Source organism: Spea bombifrons, chromosome 2, assembly GCF_027358695.1.
Source record: "Spea bombifrons isolate aSpeBom1 chromosome 2, aSpeBom1.2.pri, whole genome shotgun sequence".
Taxonomy (NCBI): domain Eukaryota; kingdom Metazoa; phylum Chordata; class Amphibia; order Anura; family Pelobatidae; genus Spea; species Spea bombifrons.
The window spans coordinates 72,537,254-72,561,787 of NC_071088.1; the positions used below are offsets into that span (position 1 = coordinate 72,537,254).

A 24,534-nucleotide genomic window follows, 5' to 3' on the forward strand; every position below is an offset into this window, starting at 1 on the left:
TGGTGGCAATTTCAGCGCTATACTAGATAGTAATATGGATAAACCTTTATCATCAAATGCTTAGGTTGATAATATCTGTAAAAGAATAGCAAAATCAATTGAAGGGAATATTTCTCGCTTTGAAGGATGAAATGTTCTCTAGATATCATGGAGCTCAGACTGTGACTACACCCTTTTTCTAAACCACATATGTCCTTTCAAGGTTGGACTATTTCTTTCTGAACGAAAAGGGGTTTTTATCCTGTGAAAAGGTTACATTTGAAGATGTCTCATGGACATATCATTCTGCTTTAATAATGGATGTGAAATCTAACCTAGGAAGGAAAGTTAGATCCTCCTGGAGGTTAAATGAAAGACTGTTGATGTTGAAGAAAATGTTGCTAAGAAGGTTCCATGTCCAATGGTTTGGTGCACTTATTAGAGGACAACTGATAAAAATGGGTACAAAACTTAAAAAAAACATGAATATGCTTTGTTTAAAGAAAAGGAAGAATAATTAGAAGGAATAGAGAGAACAATGAATTGATTTAACTAATCCCTTTCATGAAGAATAAGTTATTTGAGTTATTAGAAACCTTGAATGTAATAAACCACCTGGTCATGTAATAAACCACCTGGTCCGAATGGATGCACAAATTTATTTTACAAAATGTCTAAAGAATCATCAGGACCTTATTTTACAATTATTTTAATGATATAAGATGTAATGGTAATCGCTTGGATTTTATTTTTGGAACAAATACTTTGAATTTTGTGTCTACGTAAAATCAGCCATAATGTCTTTATATACAAATCTAGCCTGATTCAAAATCAATAATGGTACAAAATGAGAGAAAATAAAGAAATTATAGGTATATGTTTACACAACTTTAACTTAAAGATCAATCTATATGCAGATGATGTGATTTACTTAAACATTGTTGAGAGAAATCGAGAGTTTTAGTCTTATTTCCAAATATAAATTTAATATGAGGAAATCACAAGTAATGGTGATTAATTTGGACTCAATAGAGAAAGAAAATTTAAAATATAACTTTTCTTTTGGGTTCATGAATTTACCTATTTAGGATTAAAAATTCTTCCCCATATTGCCAATGTTGGCTATCGATCGTTACTTAAAGAATCTTCTGGACCGGATATAAAGAATCTTACCTTTAGTTATCCCTATAAGCTAAATATTAGACCTACAAAAGCTATTAATGAAATACATTTGGAGACAAAAGAGACCAAGAATAAATAAATCACAATTGATGATAAGTATTAAAAAGGTCATCTTTCTATCTCCAAAAATGTACATTATAATCCATGTATTATTGGTTTTAAAGATTATTATATCCAGCAAGTGCAGACTCCTAGTTGGCACCAAATGCATATCCAATGTAAGATAAAAAAAAATGTGTCTTTCAATATTGAAATAATGAAATATTTAAAAAAAAAAAAAAAAAAGGAGGGAATCATGGTTGGATAAATTTCCAGTCAAAAGATAAAGTTGGGTCCCCTGCATTTTAGAGTACTAAATTTATATATAGAGATTAAAATTAAATGCAACTACACAACTTCTCAGCTCTTTTCATATTAATGTAGCAATGGCTTACTAAATCTATATTCAAGCAGCAGGATTTGTTATGTTGTTCCGTTTTGTTTATGTGATTCTGTAAAAGATAGTTATGTTTTATTTATTTTTTCTTCTTGGTATTTGTATATATGAAAATTAAAATAACCCAATAAAGGTTGTTAAAAAAAAAGAAAGAAATTCAGGTCTACACAGGAATGCACAGAAAAACAGAATGTTTGAAGGCAACAGTGAAGCACGGTGGAGGTTCCAAGTTTGGGGCTGGATTTCTACAAATAAAGTTGGGGATTTGGTCAGAATTAATGGTCTCCTCAATGCTGAGAAGTACAGCCAGATACTTATCCATCATGCAATAACATCATGGAGGCATCTGATTGGCCCTAAATTTATTCCGCAGCATGACAACAACTCCAAACATACAGCCAAAGTCCTTAAGAAGTACCTTCAACGTAAAGTGATTATATTCCCCCACAGAGCCCTGATCTCAAGATCATAGAGTCTGTCTAGAATTACATGAAGAGAGAAAAGCAACGGAAACCGCCTAAATCCACAGAAACGTGGTTAGTTCTGCTAGATGTTTGGAACAACCTACCTGCCGAGTTTCTTAAAAAACTTTGTGCAGTTGTACCTGCAAGAATTGATGGTGTCTTGAAGGCAAAGGGTGGTCACACCAAATAGTGATTTGATTTAGATTTTTCTTTCGTTTACTCACTTTTGTTCTTACACCTGCCTAAAACTTTTGCACATTACGTTCTCATCCCCATTGTGCATCAGATTGTGGCAATTCCTTGCCTGAGAAACTCTTAGTTTTTCCTTCTGAAGGTCGTACCTTGACGTTATTGATGGATACTGACAGAACAGCTCGTTAGCACTAATTTAAAAAGCGAGTGACATTAATTGGGGAGGATGGAGACACTGTAAAAGTGTCCCCAGTGCTACGGCTGGAGGCCTATGCATAGGGGATGGCGCAGGAGGAAAACCGAGGAAGGCTTTTTAAATGACACTGACAAATTGCTCCATTTTCAAATACTGTCAGTAGCTGTAACCTGAGGGATAATGTACTGTTCAAATCCCCATTTCTGGGCCATATGTGTCACGCTCATTTAGCAGCTCCAAGGAAATGCCATAGCAACCAATGGGACTTTCCTGCTTATTGCACAAGTTTAACAAATTTGTGTCAGTACTTGAAAAAATAGAGTTTAACAAGGAAAATATCACTTTCTTGTTGTCAAAAAACTACGTTTTGAAAACTGAATGTGTTGACCTCAGGCATCTCTGTGTAAGAGGACAATGGTTGCCTTTTCTGGTCCTCCAGATAATGGGAGGAGACACTATAAAAACCTGATATGTTATTGGTACTTGAGTGCATGAGTTGGAAACTAGTCAGATTATCCAGAACATACTTTAAAATGGGCTAAATCGCAACATGCTCAAAGTAAGGATTTGCCTAAATCCTGGTCTGTTGCCTTTAAGGCATGGAGTTTGACATCCCGGTCATAGCCGATCTCTGCAAGTCTTACTAAGCAGCTATTAGAAAATCAAAAATCCAGAGTCGTGTAGGCCAGTGCAGTCTACTCAAAATAATTCTGATATTCAGGTGCAACATATTAAAAAAATATCAAAACACATAAATGCAGAGTCAAAAAAGGTGTTCCATGGTATTTCAGTGCACTCTAAAAATAATACTAAAAATAAAATTTCATTCGCAATTCTTTTTGTGAGTTACTTTTTGTTATTCCACTGTGACCTAAAAAGAGCTCTTGCTGAGATTTCATCAGCTCTCCTTTGTTAAATCATATTTTGGAGTCATATTATGCTGTATGCTCTAGAGTAAAATGAACATTTTGCCTGTTCATATTATTACTGGCCTGTTACATTGGCCTGCTGTACGAACCTCACTATGAGCTAACCGAGTCCTAAACCGAGTCCTACAACACTCTGTTTTTCTGTATTACAGGGATGGACCACGGCAGTCAGATTCGCAACTTGGGGTTTTCACCAGTAACTCCCCTAAAAGATATGCTCTCAGTTCCTCCAACCAGGTTCTTCTTCTCTTCCACAGTGATGCAGCTAATGGTGGCATATTTGCTCTGTACTTCTATGGTGAGTGATAAGTAATCAGATATTGCAATACTGTCAAAACCCAATAACCTTAGAAAAGTTTTACTGAATGGTTCCTATCTACCTGTTTTGTTATAAAACAAGTGTTTTAAACAATAAGAGTCTTCGACTATAGAACAGTCACCATGGTCTGACTGTATACATAGAGAAAGAGGATTAAAGTGAACATGTCAGACATGGTTGACAAGGGCCACATTGTGCAGGGGAAAACTTGCCTTAATGTACAAATTAAAATTTGCTTTTTATATAAATTTGGACATTTATTAGGATATCGACTAAGGAAATGCAAACCTCCAATAACTGTTCCCAATGGAGAAGTTCTGTCTGGAAGTGAAGAATTCTTGATGGGTGAGTTTTAAGTGATTCTTTTTTTCTGATCTGTATAAATGGTGACACTTATTACATGGTATTTTGATTAGACATGAACTTCTCACATACATAGAAGTAGGGCTGAAACAACTAATCGATAAAATCGATAATAATCGATAATGAAAATCGTTGTCAACGAATTTCATCATCGATTAATCGGATCGATTTTTATCGATTATAAGAAGAGGTTTTTTTTCAGAGCAAATGCTCTGAAAAACTCCTCTAATTATAATAATCCGATCTCAAACAGAGATCGGATTATAACACCGGAATCCAGATCCCCCGCAACGCTGCAGGGGACCTGGATTCCCCTCACTGTCGGCCGGTCTCTCACTTCCGTCTCTCTCCCCCTCCCATCTGCCTCCTCCCCCCTCCCATACATCACTCTGCCTCTCTACCCGGCACCGTTACTGACAGGCACTTTCCCTGCAGCTTCATAGAAGCCTCAGTGTAAGTGAAGGTGAGTAACGGAGTCTGTCTGTGCGATGCAGACCCCCACCGGCTGACAGAGAATCATCCTCTCTGATAGCCGGCGAGGGTCTGCATCGCACAGACAGACTCCGTTACTGCCCTTCACTTACACTGTGGCTTCTATGAAGCTGCAACGAAAGTGCCTTCAATAACGGAGCCGGGTAGAGAGGCAGAGCGGTGTATGGGAGGGGGGGGAGTCAGAGGGGTGTATGGGAGCCACCCTCCAATACACCACTCTGGCTCCTCCCCCTCTCATACGCCACTCTGCCTCTCTACCCGGCTCCCTGGTGTCTTGTCAGAAACGGAGGTTCACAGGAGGCAGAGTGGAGTATGGGAGGGGGAGGAGCCAACGTGATGTATGGGAGGAGGCAGAGTGGAGTATGGGAGGAGCCAGAGTGGAGTATGGGCGGGGGAGGAGCCAGAGTGGTGTATGGGAGGAGGCAGAGTGGAGTATGGGAGGGGGAGGAGCCAAATTGATGTATGGGAGGGGAGGAGGCAGAGTGGTATATGGGAGGGGGAGGAGGCAAAGTGATGTATGGGAGGAGCCAAAGTGATATATGGGCGGGGGAGGAGGCAGAGTGGTGTATGGGAGGAGGCAGAGTGGTGTATGGGAGGGGAGGAGCCAGAGTGGTGTATGGGAGGGGGAGGAGCCAGATTGGTGTATGGGAGGGGGAGGAGCCAGAGTGGTGTATGGGTGAGTTATAGTGGTGTATGGGGGGTATTATGAATTTTTAGGGCATATAGGGGGTATAAGGCATATGGATATTAGGCATATCAGGGGGGCATAAACATATCTGGGGTAAAAGGTATATCAGGGGGCTCAGTGGCATATAGGGGGTATAAGACATCGATATTAGGCATATCAGGGGGGCATAAAACAAATCAGGGGGTAAAAGGTATATCAGGGGGCTCAGTTGCATATCACTGGCATATAAGGAGTATAAGGCATATCAGGGGCACAGTGGCATATCAGGGGGCACAGTGGAATCTGGCATATAAGAGGTATAAGGCATATATGGGGGCAGAGTGGCAAGCTGGGGGTCAGATGTGCATAACTGGGGGCCGTTTGGTAAATAAAAAAATGTAAACAAGGCTTTTTTTCTCAGTTTTTATTAAATATGAAAAATAGTTAACATATGAATTAATATTTACTAATAACTTTGTATTAAAACCTAGTTTGAGAAGCACTGTGTTTGGGTTCTTGTAGCTTTTATTATTATGTCAGTAAAATAAGAAGGTGGATAGAGAGAGGCCATTGCAATAAAGAGATGAAAGTGTAAATTGTACGTTTTTTATTGCAATTTTTCTTCAATTTAAAATAATGTATTTTTTTATCCGATTAATCGACAAAATAATCGGCCAACTAATCGATTATTAAAATAATCGTTAGTTGCAGCCCTACATAGAAGTAGTCGTTATTCAGGATGAGCGGCCATTATGTGCAGTAGATGAGATAGAGAAGTAAGATAGAAGTGCACATGTTTTTAGCGAGGTACGATTGCAGAAGAAGATCTAATCTGTTACTATAGTCAATTTCATATAGACTGGAGGTTTCAAGCAGAACCACAGAAGGCAGCAGGTATTATATTTCTCAATTGGGAAGCAGATATGCAGTGGATGCCTAGAAATAAGCTACATTTCTTTCTTCAAATGTGTGAGTTGTGATAATAATGTTCTATAAAATAAGGTTTGTTAAAGCAGGGCAGTATTTTTCTGTTGCCATTTAAAAACAATAAGTTTACAATTAAGTTTTCCAACTTAGATATATTTGAAAACCATCTTTTAATTCTGGGTCATTTTCTACAGGTGATATTGTCAGGTACAAGTGCCTTCCAGGATTTACCCTGATGGGTCCTGAGATCTTAGTCTGTCAGCTTGGCACAAACCTTCAGTTTGAGGGTCCACCTCCGTCCTGTGAAGGTGAGTCTGGAGTCTGGGCACTGTTTAGGATATTTAAGGATAAATTTAAGCTTTAATGCTTTATTTAATATCATAATATCATAATAATTGCAGCAAATTATGTACTATTGGTAGGAAACATAAGCCGTCTACATTAATGGGAAAGTTGGTCTGTGAGATGAAATCTGATTTACAATGGAGGTTAATAGAAGGAATAATGGAGCATAATTGGAAGTGTCCCTGGTCTGTTTAGTTCAAGATAAACTTCTGGAAGCCATTCATTGTGATATTCCCCAAGGTTAAGGCACAGAACTTCAAGTCAAAGGAAACTCATATGGCAAATAGTGACTTGGCTGATGACAAAAAGATAGTTTGCCATTCAGAGTTCTTACAACTTTTTCTGCTCAACAGTGTATTGTCCAGCCAATGAGATCCTTACCGACTCCACTGGAGTAATTCTAAGCCAGAGTTTTCCAGGGACATACCCTCACTTCCAGACCTGCTCCTGGCTCATCAAAGTGGAGACTGGATACAACGTGACATTAAGTGTGGAGTATTTTCTGAGTGAGAAGCAGTATGATGAGTTTGACATTTTTGATGGTAAGCGGACAGTGAAGTGGAAAGCAACCCTGTTATTTATACCTACACATTTGTTGAGTTTCTTCGCAGGGAGTGTTTGATGGATTCAAAGCCAATACAGAATGTATGTAATGTGTAACAAAAGCTAAGTATGAGCCATTTATATTAAGTTACAATTGGGAAGATATTTTAACAATATAGTTACTATTATATTTTTGTAGAACCCACAATGCATTAATAAACTCGATAAACAAAATGTTAAAATTATTAGTAGTTATGAAAAACGAAGTGATTTGGTGGACAGTGAGTTGTTATTACTAATCTTGGCCAACTTTTGAAGGTCTAGAAAATGGTGCCAAATAGAATTTAACATAATAAAGTGCCTTACTGTGGCCTTTAAGATTTCTGCAACTTCTTTAAAAGAGGTAGAGACACAAATAAATGCAAACATGGTTATGTGATTTGAGATATAAGGCTTTCAGTTCCAGTCAGTAGTGTGCAGTTTGAGGATCATGGCACTGTTGCGTTAGCACTGATTGGTCACCAGTGTCCATGTGAAGACATCATGAAGACCTGTCCTGTTAGGGATGTGCAACATAGACATGAAAAATAATACATCAAGTATTGAGCTTATGGTTTTATATATGTTGCTCTACGAAATATGTTTTACAGAATATTCTCTCCTACCAGGTCAATCAGGACAAAGTCCACTGCTGATCTCACTCAGTGGTAATTATTCTGCCCCACTGACACTCACCAGCTCTGGGAATAAAGTCTACCTGCGCTGGACATCTGACCATGCTTATAGCAGGAAGGGTTTCAAGATTCGTTATTCAGGTAGGAATTAAAAATGTGGTGCATGTGTATGTATCACTACAAAGAACCGTAGTGGGTTTTTGAAGGAGTTAATAACATGGAGTAATATGAGACGCTATAGTGAGGGGCTTTTTGAAGCATTAAAAAGAGTTTTAACAAGAACCCATAGGGAGTAACAGTAACTATTTTCTTATGTGGAACACTAGAAACAGCTATAGGATAATATAGGCTAAAACACGTAACTGTGTAATACTTGTCTGCAAGTATCAAGAATCTAGTTATTCGTATCAGACTCATTTAAGAGTTCTTTTTCCCCCCCGAATGTCTCCAGCTGCCTATTGCAATCTCCCGCGGCCCCCTCTTCATGGCTCTGCATTGGGCCCAGTCATCAACCCACCTGGAGCCGTGGTTCGTTTCAGCTGTGACCCTGGCTTCCGGTTGATCGGAATGAACACTGCAACCTGTTTACGACGACCTCAGGGCTATTATGACTGGAACTCAGAGGTGCCATTGTGTCAAGGTGAGCAGCACCTATGTATTTTAATGAGAACTTTAAGGATGATTCATGTGTTTGAAAACACTATGTGTCATATTTATAAAGAACAATTTTGGGTCTGTTTCAATTAGCTTTAATATTGTTGGGTTTTTTTTGGTGATTTAAGCACATTTAGAACCTTGCCCCAGAGCCTTCTCTTTTTTTGTGTTTTATGTAAGAAAAGGTTAACCTTAACTGCATGATGAAAATTTCTACCTACATTTTACTAACACGTTATTATATCAGCATACCGTAGCACAAACATAATTCAAGGCTACATTTTCCAGGAGTTCTGTAAGGCATTTTGGCCTAATTTATTAATAGAAATTCTGCTAAATGCAGAAAAATAGTTTTAGTCTGTATTTACCGCGCTAGCCAAAACACCTAAATTGTGGATGATTATATGAAATTTCATATTTAAAGTTATTTGTTATTATTATTATTATATTAAGTTTTGTTTATCATTTACACATATTTAATAATGTATAGGGTTTTAAATGTATATGGAAAGGCTGTCAATTTTTTTGGATCAAGGGGATCTGGACAATTTTACAGTTAGTTTAACTTAATTGGATCTAATGGTTTAATTACTTTCATCTGAATTGGCTGCCCTAAGGTTTGCTTTGATCTGTTTAGACAAAAGGTGGCTCTAAAGTGAAAATAGTGTTTGTTGGGAGGAGATCCAAATATATACATGTGGATAAGCAATTAACACTCGTTATTTGACTATTTGCCCTGGGAATGTAAATGGTTACGTGCGTATCTCTTTAGCTTTAGTTTAGTTTTTTCTTCATTATTCAGGATTTTGGATAGGTAATTGAATCAAACCCAATGCGTTAACAGAAATGTACTAGTTTTTTTTCTAATGTAATTAATACATCACAAATGATGTCATAATCTAGGGATTTGTTATTACTTTCCTACTCCATTATATGTAATGCATCCCTGAGGGGGGGGGTGTCATATCCCTGACACAGAAGCATCTGTCCTCCTCCTCCATGGTCTGACATTTGTTGAAGCAGACCATCAATGACAGGAAAGTTTGCCGTGCATGCACACTGAGGTCTGAACAGACCACTTGCATGCAGCATTCTCAGAGCCAGTATTGGAGGCGAGTACACATATTTAATTACCTATCTCCTGCGCAGAAAATAACTGGGGGAAGGATAGGCGAAAATGCAGAATCCCCCATCTGCATTTGCAAAACACATACCAAAAAAATTGCATATGATGGCTGGAGGGGGTACATAGTGTATGGAACACCAGTCATGAGCTTTTCTAGTGCTTGATACGGCATCTGTTTCACATCTAGGCCAGTGGGAAGAAACAGTCCAGCATGTTCCCGGCTTGACCACTTTTCAATGAAAATGTCAGGATTAACTCCACGTGGAGTTAGATACCCTTCAGCTCAACCCAATATATTTATCAGCTTCTCCTTATAACAAGAAAACAAGTTCTGAATCATTAAAATTCTTGGCTCTTCTGTCACGGCTTGCATGCTTATAGATCAATTGACAGATAACCAACACTATCACTTAGCAAATATATTAGTTCATTAGTACGTTGATGAGTGTTTTGGTGATTTTATTGTACCCACATTTGAAAAGAGTCTAGTGAAGGTTCGGATGTTCTGTTCCTTTCAGACATTAATTTCAAAGCATGCATGTGTGTACCTTCAAAAACGTAACCTCATTGTTAAATTCCTTAATGTGTTTGTTCAGATCCTATTTTTCCTGTATTGCTGCATTACATCGTAGACTAAATATCGTGAAGTCACTCCCAATAAGTTGCCCTTTCAAGGTGCCTGTTGTACAATTATTGCCGCGTTTCTGTTGTTTTAACCTCTACACTGTATTGGAATTCAGCACAGTTTGCAGTCTAGACTGTGAGATTTCCCTCAGCTCCCTTTCCAGCCAGGCTGACACTGTCATAATTATCATTTCAACTCAAGGCAGGAGGTGTCCCCTTCCCAAGTCCTGCCACTAAATCACCTGCCACTGAGAACGGCTTGACTCCCTGTCAGTGTGCTTAGTTTGAAGTAGTTGCCATACTTTGAACAAGTACCGGTAATTGAGCATTGGCCTCTACCCATGTGTCTAGTTACACAGCTACAAAGTTATTTTTTTGGGATATCAAAGAGGGATCCCTATTGACCCACAGAGCAAACACATCATTTGTAGCAATTTACAACTGTGTTCTGCTTTTTAGTTAATTAACTAAATTAGGAAGGTTATAAATAAACCCCTTAAGGACTGATTTTAAAAAAAATGTGGGGCTCATGTTTAGCTGTAATTTTCTTCTCTGCATTTAGTTTCCCTGCACAAGTTAAATATATATATATATATATTTCAGGACAAGAAAGGCTTTCTTTAGATTATTTTGATTATATTATATATTTTGATCATACCATCTAATTTACTATAGAAATAATAAAATCGTGTGAAAATTGGAAAAAGCTCTTTTCTCACTTTTATTTTAACACTCATCTACAAAAGTTAATGAAAAAACTTGATTAATAGATTCTATTACTTGTCCTGAGTTTAGAAATACCCAATGTTTTTATTTTTTTGCAAATTATAGGGTAATAAGTACAAGTAGTATTTTTCGATTTCAAAATCATTTTTTTCAAACCTTTGTAATCCTGTAAACCTTGTAATGTCCTATTTGGGACATCTTTGAAGCTGGTCAGTTCAACTTACTCCCATCAAACCATATAGTTTTGAAAACTAGACAACCCAGTATTTCAAAGCTCTTCCCATGAATTTTAGCACCAGCCTTTGCCAATGTTTGTGGTAGTCATTTTTGTGTGCATTTTAGGTATGAATTTACAGCTCTTGGTATATGTCACTGCCAACAAAACACCCTAATATTTGTTCAGCACAGTGAAACTACCCATTCATAGGTTTGTCAGGTTGTGTTGAGGGCTAAAAGGCCACATTTGGGAGCTGCGCATTTTTTTTCTTTGGACTAGGCCAATTCAAGTTACCCCATCAAACCATACATTATTTTTAGATGTTACCACATATTTATTTTTCAACCGGCAGGGCAAGGAGCTGAGTTCTCGGGAGAGTCTGGAAAGACCCATTTTTTTAGTGGGCGCTATCTTGCGAGAGGCAACATCATCTCTCTATGGTTGTTCTCTGGAGAGATAGTTCCGCCATCCAAAAATGTCAGTTATATACCCCTGTTTTAGATCTGAAGAAGAGAGTTTACATTGAGTGGTTTAATTTGCCATATATAACTGTAGCCTGTAGCATGGTAACTGTTTAAACAGAGAAACGAGAAAAGATTACTCACATTTTAGTAGGCAAACTGCCAGGCTTTTGTTTTGCAGCACTGCTATGAACTGTTTTTGACAATGGTTGTTAATGAGGTTTGGACTAACTGTAGGCAATGCATTACATGTAAACTCACGTCAGACGCCTGATGCTTCTGTACCATGGTGCCTTGGTCTCCTACCTGCCCCCTCCACAACTACTGCTAACCGGAGGTCTGTTGAATGTTTGCGGGGAGACACGTCTCCTTGCTATCATGATCACTGCATTGCGGAGGCTACGTGCATGTTTAACAGCCCTTGATCCATGGGATTATGCCCTAGGGGGCATGAATATGTTAATGGAGGCTTTCTCTTTTGGTTCCATGTCTATAGACATAGAAACAGGTTCTGTAGCACAGACAGACAGCAAGGGGATCTGTTGGGCGAGCAGACAGGAAGGAGGTCTGTAGCACGTACCAAGAGTTAATCCAGAAGAGGTGTCAAAGTATATGCCAATAGGTATTTATAGGCCCTTGATTGCCATAAAGAGCCACAGGTGATATTGAAGCAGGAGGTTATCTTATGTCTTTGGAGAGATAGAGATGCCTGCAACCCAAAAGCCACCCGAGGGCATAATGGTTAGGGGTACCCCCCAGAGGAACTAGCCCTTTAGAATACAGAGTAGAGCAAAGCCAGATAAGCCAGGAATGTCAGGAATCAGGCCAAAAGCCAATACAGGCAGCAATCAAGCTAAAAAAGGAACTAGCCGAGGTCAAGACTGGAGAAGTCAGAAACGTCAATACAGCAAATCAGGTCATAACAAGATATCAAAGCCATGAGACACTGCTACTAGCAGATAGCCTTATAAAGGATTGAGGGATGAGTGCCATCTGAGCTAATTGCAGATGCTAACAGGTAAGCACTCCCTGTGGCCATAGTGCACAAGGAAGCACTACCACAGGAATAGCAACTAACCAAAGTCCTTCTGTGGGGAGTCTGCAAGTTGTTGGTTCAAATCCAGGCAACTCCCTACCAAGGGTGTCAAATCCAGCTACCTACATATGTTTTAGTAGGTACTAAGGCAAAAGCATTGCCTGAAACAGGGTCGTTACACAGACATGCATCATCACTCCATGCCCCTGTCCTAGTAGATGGTGTGAAGGAATACAAGGTGCAAGAAATTGAATTCCCATCTTTGTAATGGTTTTCTTGAGTATATGATACACTTAAAAGGTTTTGGCCCTAAGGAGTGATCATGGGAACCAGTGTCCAATATACACTCCCCAGTACGTGTTTCAGAATACCACAGAACGCAACCTAGTCGACCTGCTCCCAACCACTTACAGAGGGCACATGTAAGGCAGGGGCTGTCACCATGGCATCGAGGTCTCCTGCTGCTCCCCTCCAAAAGCCCTGCCAGCCAGAGCTCTGTTGCGTGTTTGCAAGGTATGCCGCAGCACCAGTCTGTAGAAAGCACGTCTCCCCACAATTGCGATCACTTCATCGCCAAGGCCTACATGCATGACGAACAGGCCTTGGTTCCATGTGGTCACCGCCGGATTAGTTGATCAGGAGGTTGGGCAGGTGAGCCTTTTGATATTGGTCTGCCATCTTCTGATGAGGGTCTCACAGGTGTTAAGCGCTTTGACGTGTACTTAATGGACTTGACCCCTGGCCTGGCCTGTCTGCCTTGAACGCTGCTACGTATTCTGATCCTGAGCCTTCGCTGCCCATACTGACCTTTGGAGTTTTTATGTGATTTGCTTGTTCCTTTTATTACTATAAAAATAAATTGCCCCAGTGTTCCAGAAAACCAAAACCCTACAGCTAATGTTTTTTTAAAGATGGTGTTTCACATACTCTGCTAAATGTAGTATTTTGTAAGTAAATGCAGCACATAAGGTACTGTTAGGCTGCTGCCATATAACTGAAGGCTTATTTCTGTGTTTTTGTGTAGTTTCAGACATTAAAATGAAATGGCATTTATCCTAAGATTTATTTTGTTTATTTATTTGACATATTACATTGTGCAGTAAATGTTTTGTCTAAGAAGAACATGCATGGGCCTTTTTTTTCATTCCAGCTCTGGAACAGGTAATTTCAGAGCTTAAACCAATGAATAGTAATGAATCATAATGTACTATATATATTAGAGCAAGTGCATCCAAACCATCTTTATTTTGCTTTTCATGTCTGTTCTGTACAGCAATGTTCTGTGGGGTTCCTGGCGCACCAAAGAATGGAGCTGTATTTGGTAAGGAGTATACAGTTGGCACCAAAGCTATGTATGAGTGCAGTGAGGGACACCACATTTTGAACCCTGATGATGCTGTGGCTGAGTGTCTTCCCTCTGGGCACTGGAGTAATGGAAACAACCCCCCTTTATGTGCTGGTGAGTATGTGACTGCCTTGCATTCACAAGCCAAAAAGTTTATGATTGCCTTAGATTTTTTGTCTCAAGACAACAGCTTAATTGGCACTTACTCCTGCTGTGTCCTTTGTTTTCCAGCTGTCAACTGCCCAGACATTAGTAGTGTAAACACAGAGCATGGGCGCTGGCGTCTCATCCAAAAAACACAGTATACATATGGTGCAGAGCTTATGCTTGTCTGTGACCCTGGCTATTACTACATTGGACCCCGAGTGATCCGCTGCCAAGCCAATGGGACCTGGACTATGTGGGACAACTTGCCTACCTGTAACAGTAAGACGCTGACAGCACAACCAGTCTTTATAAACATAGCCCACTTTAAAACAATGAGTTACAGTATCTGTCATCACACTCCGAGTGAATGATTTTGCGACACTGCACTAGGTTATGACTGGGTGACATTAATACATGGTGTTATTTACTATTGTAGGATTGTCTCCAATGCAGTGTCATTTGTAACTTACAAAACAAGGATATAATATTTGTATGATTTGATGGCTAGTAGTCAACAACTGTTATGTTCCATGGTGATTGGGAAACTCATTCTTGACCATTGTTTACAGTTATCTCCTGTGGGGAGTTACCCACTCCAGGAAATGGCAACAAAATTGGCATGCTAACCCAGTATGGTGCAACTGCCATCTTTGCGTGTAACAGCGGCTATACTCTGGTGGGGACCCGTGTGCGAGAATGCATGGCTAATGGATTGTGGAGTGGGCAAACAGTTAAATGCCTGGGTAAGTGTGTCCAAGTGGTGAGGAACACAAGCTTTTAAGGGCATAGTTAAATCATGAAGTGGGAAATGGTGTTCCCATTTTACACAGTGCATGTAACCTTAATAGGATGGAGGTTAATATCTACAATTAAAAGTAGCAAAGTAAGTTTGGCATTTTGACATGTCTTTTTTAATTGTCTTCTAAAGTTAGTGGCAAACAAGTAATGCTTCCTCCCAGTGTTAAGATGCCCCAATGCGGTACAATGTAAAGTCTGGAGGAGTTTCTGAATCCCTGACATATTCTGTTTGCATAGTGTTTTACTACCTACATTATTTTTTTTTACATTGAGTGAATCTTATCAACCAGTACAAGTTTATTACTGTAAACTCACATTGACTGCCAGATCACATTTGGCCGACCCTTAATGAATATTCTCATTTGTTCATCCATCCGTTGTTAATCCATTGTGCTGCAGATTAGTTTATTGCAACAGACTGCAAACACACGCACGCATAAAATAAAAGCTAATGGCTGATTTTACGTCTAACACTTGTGTCTGTCCTAAAGCTGGACACTGCGGGACCCCGGATCCTATTGTAAATGGAGTGATCAATGGGCAGAACTACAACTATCGTGACAGTGTGGTATACCAGTGTAATGCAGGCTTCAGGCTCATTGGAATGTCAGTGAGAATATGCCAGCAGGACCATCACTGGTCAGGGAAAGCACCTATCTGCGTGCGTAAGTACATGGTTTTATGTGTCTAATGGTAATAAGCATTCAGAACTGGGAATAAATATAATGCAGGGGGCAGTAACTAGAGGTTGTAAAAGGGGGGGGCATATGGGAGGGCCTGTATTAAAGAATAAATGTTACACTAGTAGGAAGGTCTGTAGTAGCAGGTTGAAGATAGGTGTGAAAGCAGCTGGTAGGATGTATGATAAAACTATACTACTACTGTTCCATGTCTTACAGCGATCACATGTGGGCACCCTGGTAATCCTGGCAATGGTTTCACCCAGGGATTTCAGTTTAATCTGAATGACATTGCGAAGTTTGTGTGCAGCTCTGGTTATGTCCTAGAGGGGGCAGCGGAGGCTCAGTGCCAACCCAGTGGTCAATGGAGCCAGCCTCTCCCAACATGTAGAAGTAAGTGAGATTCTTTTCAGCATCATACCTCAACTTTTCAGTTCTTCCCCACCTTAATGTCATTGTTATATTGAATATGAAACATCAGTAAAATACTCTGTATCCCCATGTTGTACATCTCATAACAACCTTACCACAAATCATACACGCTAGCTTGTGGAGATATGGGAGCAACACAACTTTTATTACATGCGATTGATCAGTACGATGTTTATCTTTGAGTCGGATGCCTCAATATTGGCTCCTATGAACCTTTGTCATTCAGTAGTTAATATTTGTATCTTTTAATATCTCGTATCTATCTTTATCTTTGCAAATTGTAATATTTTCTTCCCTAATCTCCATCCTTTGTCTACTTCTGTTTTATTTCCTCAACCATCTGTGCCACTAAACCTTCAAAGTGACTTTCACTCTCCCAATGTTTCTTTTACCCATCAGTCCTAAACTGTACAGACCCTGGCAACACTGAGAACGGAGTGAGACGGGTCCTACAGAGAGGTCCAGAGCGGTTTAGTTTTGGAACCACTGTATCCTACGAATGTGTACATGGGTACCACCTTATGGGGACACACGTTCTTACCTGCCAAGGGGATGGTACTTGGGACAGAGCCCTGCCACGCTGCTTATGTAAGTAATATAATAAGAAGGACTCTAGGGTAACCTGGAAAAGGACGTTATAAGGAAGAAATGCAACTGCCATAATGTTTTTTTCATAGGATATTAGTATAAACCATGTCTCACTCTCACACAGGATCACTTTTTCTTTGCCTTTCAGTGGTTACATGTGGCTCTCCTGGCCTTCCGCCCAATTCCCAGGTTTCTGGAAAACGGTACACAGTGGGCTCGGTGGTCCAGTACACCTGCTTAGGGAAGCGAGTTCTCATTGGGAACGCTACTCGCACTTGCCAAGCTGATGGACGATGGAGCGGGTTCCTGCCACACTGCTCTGGTACAATGGGCATTTGATCTTTTGCAAATCTTTATTTGGCTCTCTTCTACTGCATGGTATAGTTATTGGCGGCGTGAAAGGCCATCAACTAGAAAATACCTCCTATAAAACTTTGCCACACATGTCATTCATTAAAAGGCACCCACTTCACTACATTTGCTATATTTTTCCATGGACACTAACTAACCAGACAATATAGATGGGACTAACTACAGGGCACACAAGAGCAAATCCTGTTTATTCTTTCATTCCTCCATTCTTCTTGTACACAAACTTTTCACTGTTCTCAGATTTTCTAAAAGGGAATCCCTTCATATTAGCAAATGTATGCTTACAGCTCATTTGTGAAAAGTTCATTGCAATAAAGGTTGGCTTTTTGGGTTCCCATATCATTTTCTGCTGTCTTTCTAGATTGCTATGTTTGATAACCTTGAAATGTTATTTGAATTCTTACATCTGTGTTTCTCCTCTACGGAATATTTTTTTTTTTTTTTAACCATCCCTCGTTTTTATGAATCTGCCCTGCAGTTTTATGTCACAACTCATAAACCCTGAATCTTTATGGCCTGCGTTTTAGGCTGCAGTAAAAGCAAAAGAAATAAGTTAAGTGTTTTAGGAAGATTAATGTGAGTGGAGAAATGAGTATTTGGGATTAACTCTTTGAGGAGACTACCTGATTGGAAATTCACTTTTTTTTTTTAAATTAAGTCCAATTGCAGGTTCTGGTTTTAAATGAAAAACTTAAAAAAAATAGTTATCGTATAAAGTAATCGTATAAATTGTAATGTATGTTTTTATTTCTTTCAGGTGCCAGTCCGGGTGAATGTGGGGACCCAGGGGTGCCTTCCCATGGTCTGCGCCAGGGTGAAGAGTTCACTTCTGGAAATATAGTGAGGTTTAGTTGTGAGGCCGGGTATATCCTAAAAGGTTCTGCAGAGAGAACCTGTCTGGCCAATGGATCATGGAGTGGATTCCAGCCAGAGTGTGAAGGTATTGATCTTGCCCAGAACAGGAACCCCTCCTCTTGGTTCACATATGTTGAAAGAAGGGCATAGTATATTATGACTTCTCAGATACATACCCGTCTACAATAAAGATCTCTTTCCGACTATCCATCTGCCTAAGTAAATATGTTCACTGAGGAACATTTACATGTTTTCTTAGTGTGTACCATTATGTCACTGTAACAAAAAATCCTCATCAAAATCAATATCCCATTGCCTGCCAATTGCCACTGTGTCCTGAAACTCAGCCTCAGATGTTACCTAATCGAGAGCAACCCAAGAGAAAACATAAGTCACTTCAACAAATACTAACATTCAATACTACAAACAAAAAAAATTTAATATTTTAACTAATTGTAATTGAGAGAAATTATTCAAATTTAAAGAGCCTATAATTATGCACTTCCTGCTGAATTCACCAAACACTTTGATAAGGCTTCCTAATAATAAAAAGGGCTAAATAGTCAAAACCCATTATTCTTAATTCAGTTTCTAAATTATTCCTAGGAACTGACTATCAGCGTTTGCTCCCTAAAACACAATGTCAGTAGGACAACTCATGTTTCATCTGTACCATCATCAGGGACTGAGTGGAATAACTGAATAGTTTTTAGACGAATAACAGTACAGCCAATCATAGATACAAGACTCCTTGGCGTAAATATATGAAGGAAACTGCTATAATAAAACGTATGTGTTATTCACTGGCGTCTATTCAATGCTATTAAACAGAGGTTTTAGTTTACCAAACAAGACTGTTATTAAATCAGAAGTGGCATGTTGCAGACAAAAATCCATGGGTTGGGCTATTACTTTTTGTTCTCAGTTAACAACAAAATGAATCACTCCCAAAGACCATTTTACTGGGAATTCTTGTCTCAATTTAATAACCAATTCTTCAAACACTTTGCAGATATCTGGCTATGTTATTTCAGTTATTTTTGAAGTGCCACGTTCCGTAGGATTATGTCCATGTCCTTTTGTTTGCCTTTCATTCCAGTGAGATTGAGTAGCAGAAACACACATACCGTATTTTGTACATTCACAAACACGTCGTGTCTCAATTGTATGCTGTTCATATATAGTTTCCGAACAGAACAATGATAAAGAACATAGCCTCTGATAAAGCTACCTCATAACCTTAAACTTCCTTGTGTGTCATCATGCTGGAGAAAATATAGCTTCGAGCCTGAAGCTCACTGTTAGTTTTGGATCCCCACTGTGAGATGTACAGACACGGTGCCACAGCTTCCATCGTGACTCTCAGTGTCACATTGCTGTGTGTTGGGACTCATCACCACACCCTGTTTACTTTCAATGATGTGTCTCTAAGTGTTTTAAATTAAAAAACAAAAATGCCCATTCTCTGCTATCCTATAAGACAATATCATTCAGTATGTAACACTGGGGAAGCCAAACTTAAAGAAACCACAAAACCGAGTGTGCTACACTCAAAGCTTCTGCAACTTCACATTGCATTGCAAGAAAACATTTTTAACCAATGTAGAATAATAGTGATTCAAGCGTTAACAAAAGGATGACATTCTTAACAATGTTGTTGGCTTGTTGACATCTCAAAATGTTTGTAGATGGTATAATAGCCGGACGGTGCTGTGACTTCTCCTCCTTCTAACTTTTTTTAGTGGTCTCCTGTGGGAACCCAGGTACGCCCAGTAACTCTCGCGTAGTCTTCAACGATGGCCTGGTGTTTTCTAGCTCCATCATCTATGAGTGCAGGGAAGGCTACTACTCTAGTGGACCCTTGAGCCGTCACTGCACTGTTAATGGCACATGGACAGGCAGTGCTCCAGAATGCACAGGTAATAAATGAGGGGAATTATTATTAGGGTATTGGTGTGTCAAAACATATCTTCACGATAATCTTTGGTCTTTCACCCATTTTGTGCCTGTGAGAGCTGATCCTACTTCACAGTGCTGACATTTCCATATATCATTTAACAAACACTGTATATCTCATCTAAATAGTTATCAACTGTGGTGATCCTGGTGTCCCTGCAAATGGTATCCGACTTGAGAATGATTTCCAGTACAACCGTACTGTATCTTTCCAATGCTTACCTGGTTACATGATGGAATATGAGCACGCGCCCACCTTATTGTGTACCAAAGATCGCACCTGGAACGGCACAAAACCGCTCTGCAAAGGTGAGAGCCATGAAATCATTCACAGATGAGCCGTAGTTGTTTTAGAGGCATATGGGCATCAGACTTACCCCATTAAAGCTCGGATGTAGTGATAGCCAACCAAGCAGTGGTTTGTATATAAGTAAAATGTTTAAAATATTAAAACATAAGAGTGTTTACATGGTGCAAACTATTAATCTCTCCCTGTTCCTGGCTTACCTTGTGTATAGAATTTCCAACTGAATTCCTTAGAACAATGGTTCAGACATGGATCTACTTGTCCACTGTGTCTGAGATACCATCCCCACCCCTTTCATTAAGCACACGAAGCCTGAAACTTATATTATGGGGGAGAAGATTTATGCTAGTAAAATGTGTTTTTCAAAATATTACAAAAAACTGTTCTATCAAAGAAAGGTTAAATAATAAATCCTTTATTTACAATAAACATTTGAAACATATTTGCAAATTTTAGACAAATGAGATGGTCATAACTAATGTAAAATCCTGTCCTTTTGCAGCTATTACCTGTCCACCACCACCATCTATCCCCAATGGGAAGGCATTAGGATCTGTCTACATGTGGGGTTCCAGCCTCACCTATACGTGCCTAGAAGGTTACCAGCTGTCCCTACCAGCTGTCCTTACCTGCGAGAGTAACAGGAGCTGGGTGGGTGAGGTTCCCCAGTGCTTCCGTAAGTCTGCATTATATTTAGCATTTACTGTATGAGATGAACATATGGGGTGACTGGTTCACAAAAGATAGGACGCAGTTTTTTTTTCCGGATAATGCCTGTTGAAAGTCCTTCTCTGTATTGATGTGTTGGAATTAGAGGAGTAATATGATGAGCCCAAGTCTAGCATTGCCCTTATTATTATTTTCCTTATTACATCTTATTTATAGAGTGCCAGCAGATTTCACAGCGCTGAGGAGCATGCAAAATTAAGAATAACACACATACTGGTATAGAAGGAGAAGAGGGCTCTGCAATTGTGAGCTTGCAGTCTTTTAGGAACCTGACTGATATATTACCCAAAAATTATAATACTACATGGACAGTAGTAGGTCTAGATGTAACTAAGCTGTAACTAAGAACGAAGCTGTTCTTCTCAAAGGAAAACATCGATCCAGCCGCCTCACGAAAAACATCCAAGACATAAAATAAAAACAACCTAGAAACTTTTAAGAAGCTTTTACAGTTTCTATGACAACGCTCTGTCTCCTTCTGTGTTATATGAAGATTAAGGATTTTCTAAAATAAATAAAAAAGAACGAGGTAAAATTCTTTACACAACTGCATAATTATATCCGGGAAGGTTCCAGACATTTAGGAGTAGGAATGATGTTTCTAATACCGCTTTTATTTCTAAAACTTAACTGCGTAGGCATAACAGCAATTTTAAGCGGCTCTCTGTTTCCCATAACTTGTAACACTGCTTCATGTGTACACAGCTGTATTCTGCGGAGACCCTGGTATCCCACCGCATGCACGCAGGGTGGACAGAGGCTTCAGCTACCGTTCTTCCATATCCTTCTCGTGCCCGCCACCTTTGTTGCTGGTGGGATCAACACGCCGATTCTGCCAGTCTGACGGCACGTGGAGTGGGACTCAGCCCAGTTGCATTGGTTAGTCGGACAGATTATACATGTATACTAAAATATAGAATAGCTTACGAAATGATGAGGGAGCAAAAAGGTATGATATTAGTCATAAACAGTGCCCATATATTGACATAACAGTCGCAATAACAAGTACCTTTGTATGCTATAAACCTATTACCGGTATATACCTATCATCTAAACTGACCACTACATCGTCTGTCATTTGACTAAGTATTTGTCATTGCAGATCCCTCCCAGACAACCTGCTCTGACCCCGGGATTCCTACTTTTGGAATGCAGAACAGCTCCCAGGGTTTCCAGGTGGGAAATCAAACAGCATGTCTCATATGAAGAAATGTAAATCAACTATAAACCGTCTCCTACATCTAAGAGACTCTTCTTCCCTCTTTTAATCTTTTAGGTTGGAGGTACGGTGTTATTCAGGTGTCAGAAGGGGTATCTTTTGCAGGGTTCCACCACAAGGACCTGCCTCCCAAATCTCACCTGGAGTGGGGTGCAACCAGAATGTATACGTAAGTACTAGGAGAACAGGTATAGATCTAAGACCAGAGGCACATTTCATGAAGCTAATAAACCTACAGAAGGCCCCAATGGAAGCCTAATTACAATCTAATGGATTATGGACATTTTCCAATTGAATCAATGCTATAGGGTGCTTGAAGGAACTTTCCATGGAAGAAAGGAAGTAAAAGCAAATAAGACTCCTCATTTTCAATCTCACTTTTTTTATGTTATGTATTTTAGCTCATAACTGCAGGCAGCCAGAGACCCCACCACATGCCAATGTTGGGGCACTAGATCTGCCGTCCTTGGGGTACACTTTGATCTACAGCTGCCAGGCTGGCTACTTCTTAACTGCGGGCTCTGAGCATCGTACCTGCAGGGTGGATGGTACTTGGACAGGAAAACCTCCTGTGTGTATGGGTAAGATTGCGCCTCTGCTCTTTTAGATGTATATAGAGATCAAGCTAGAGAAATCCAGTTTGGCCTATTTATAATTGAGCATCCTGGCCGTTATATTCTGCACGTTGCACTGAATATATACTCTAAATGTTCATGTCTCTTATACTCTAGCTGATCTTAAAAGCTCACCCATTCTTTTTCTTATAGCGGATGTTAGACCCAGCGGTAGACCTTTTTATCCAGCTAAGGAGCCCCCAATCCAAAAAATATCAGGTAAGAAACTCCTGTCTGTGTTTTTGTAGTATGTAAAATAGTGTGGCGTTGTCAGTTCAAAAAGCAGCCTGATTGATTTTTGGATTGCTCAGTGCTGCAGTAAGTATAACACGTTGTATTAACCTGTGTGAGTACATAAAGACTTATTTAGATGCTATGATAATTCTTATCTCTTCCTCTGCAGTCCCTGCAGATGTCTTTGCCAAGGACTCTCTGTGGAAAGGATCCTATGAATATCAGGGTAGGAAGCAGCCAGCCATGCTCACAGTAACAAGCTTTGAGGTCGCGAGCAGCAAAGTCAATGCCACCATGATTGATCACAGTGGAGTCGAGCTTCAAGTATCAGGTGAGGATGGAAGATGTCTTGGTTATTCCCGGTGGCATAACTATCCATGCATCAGTTATGTTCTGGACTGTCTACACAAACCCCTCGTTTTGTTTATAACAGTGATAACCCTTTATTAAATAATTAACCAACAATTATTTACAAATATAATTACTAATAATAGTATTATTAACAACAACAATAATAACATAAACCATGGATTTCATTTATAAAAGGGTAGTTACCGAACACAGCTGGAACTGACTGTTTTAATGTCTTAATGCAAATGAAATCATAACAAAAATGTTGGGGTACATTTGTATGATAGCATTAATAAAAACATATTTATTTATGACATAGATCTTTTTTTTTATTAATGATTGTTGAGCCATAACAGGAACAAAGATGGATTGTGGCTTCAAAAGGTGCAGGATCAAATAAAAGCCTTTCATCTATGCACACTTACATGTTTTTCACAGCCACAGTGAGAATGCTTGCCCCTGTATGGTTTCTCCAGCTTCAGGGACCCCAGAATTCAGAAGCGTTAGGTAGAAGCCTATGTTGCCTTATAAATAATCATAACTTCATCAGGAATAATTCCTCTATATATCCCTGTGAACTTTGAGCCACAAACTCGAGCCATAAACCAATGACCACTATCTTTAGTGAGCCTGATCATTGTTAAAGTGTCCCCTAATCTAAAGGAGAGAATACTATGCATAGAAACATACCGTTTGATGGCAGATAAGAACCATTCGGCCTATCTAATCTGCTCATTTTTCTTGATGTAAAGATTCAGTAGTTGGTCTTATCAGGTGATTCAGGATAGCTTTATGCCGATCCCATGAATGCTTACATTCCCTCACTGCTTTAGCCTCAACCATTTCTGAGAGGCTGTTCACTACAATCTGATCAGTAACATCAAAACGTGTGTGTATATGTATTATATATGCAATATGCATGGCTTTTCTTTATATAGGGTAAACCAGGTTCTGCACATTAAATTATGTGATGTTGCAGATGAGGACTCCTGCAAATATATATATATATATATATATATATATATAAAAGCTGAATGCAAGCCTTATGGACTTACGTCTCTCATGATGGTCATGTTTCAGGAATTCTCTCTATATATGTTCACAAACATTTTCCATTACCAGCTGTTATTGTTAAGCTGTTAAGTGTATTTGTTAGGTGTCTACCATTAATTATGTTTTTTAATACTAGCACCATTTAAATACATCGTATCACAAGGAAGATTTCACAAGATATAACGTAACTGTATAGAGTCTATTCGTATAGCCTTTATTTTAGCCCAATCTACTATATAACTATACAATCTACTATACACACATGTTTACTCATACTGTCTTGTACAGTGCAATATGCCAAT

At 39.4% G+C, this 24,534-nt stretch overlaps 1 protein-coding gene across 1 annotated transcript in view; it reads left to right on the forward strand.

Moving 5' to 3' along the window:
- Positions 1–24,534, forward strand: part of CSMD2 (CUB and Sushi multiple domains 2) — a 382,136-nt gene that overhangs the window by 352,752 nt on the left and 4,850 nt on the right. Inside the window, exons 44-66 of the mRNA XM_053454739.1 lie at positions 3,531–3,676; positions 3,962–4,042; positions 6,341–6,454; positions 6,845–7,033; positions 7,703–7,849; positions 8,160–8,348; positions 13,826–14,011; positions 14,129–14,323; positions 14,614–14,787; positions 15,334–15,507; positions 15,742–15,915; positions 16,354–16,542; positions 16,691–16,864; positions 17,672–17,854; positions 19,512–19,688; positions 19,855–20,034; positions 20,535–20,708; positions 21,467–21,640; positions 21,864–21,937; positions 22,038–22,149; positions 22,382–22,561; positions 22,748–22,813; positions 22,998–23,159. Coding sequence (XP_053310714.1) covers positions 3,531–3,676; positions 3,962–4,042; positions 6,341–6,454; positions 6,845–7,033; positions 7,703–7,849; positions 8,160–8,348; positions 13,826–14,011; positions 14,129–14,323; positions 14,614–14,787; positions 15,334–15,507; positions 15,742–15,915; positions 16,354–16,542; positions 16,691–16,864; positions 17,672–17,854; positions 19,512–19,688; positions 19,855–20,034; positions 20,535–20,708; positions 21,467–21,640; positions 21,864–21,937; positions 22,038–22,149; positions 22,382–22,561; positions 22,748–22,813; positions 22,998–23,159 — 3,614 coding nt within the window. The remainder of the gene's footprint in view (positions 1–3,530; positions 3,677–3,961; positions 4,043–6,340; positions 6,455–6,844; positions 7,034–7,702; positions 7,850–8,159; positions 8,349–13,825; positions 14,012–14,128; positions 14,324–14,613; positions 14,788–15,333; positions 15,508–15,741; positions 15,916–16,353; positions 16,543–16,690; positions 16,865–17,671; positions 17,855–19,511; positions 19,689–19,854; positions 20,035–20,534; positions 20,709–21,466; positions 21,641–21,863; positions 21,938–22,037; positions 22,150–22,381; positions 22,562–22,747; positions 22,814–22,997; positions 23,160–24,534) is intronic.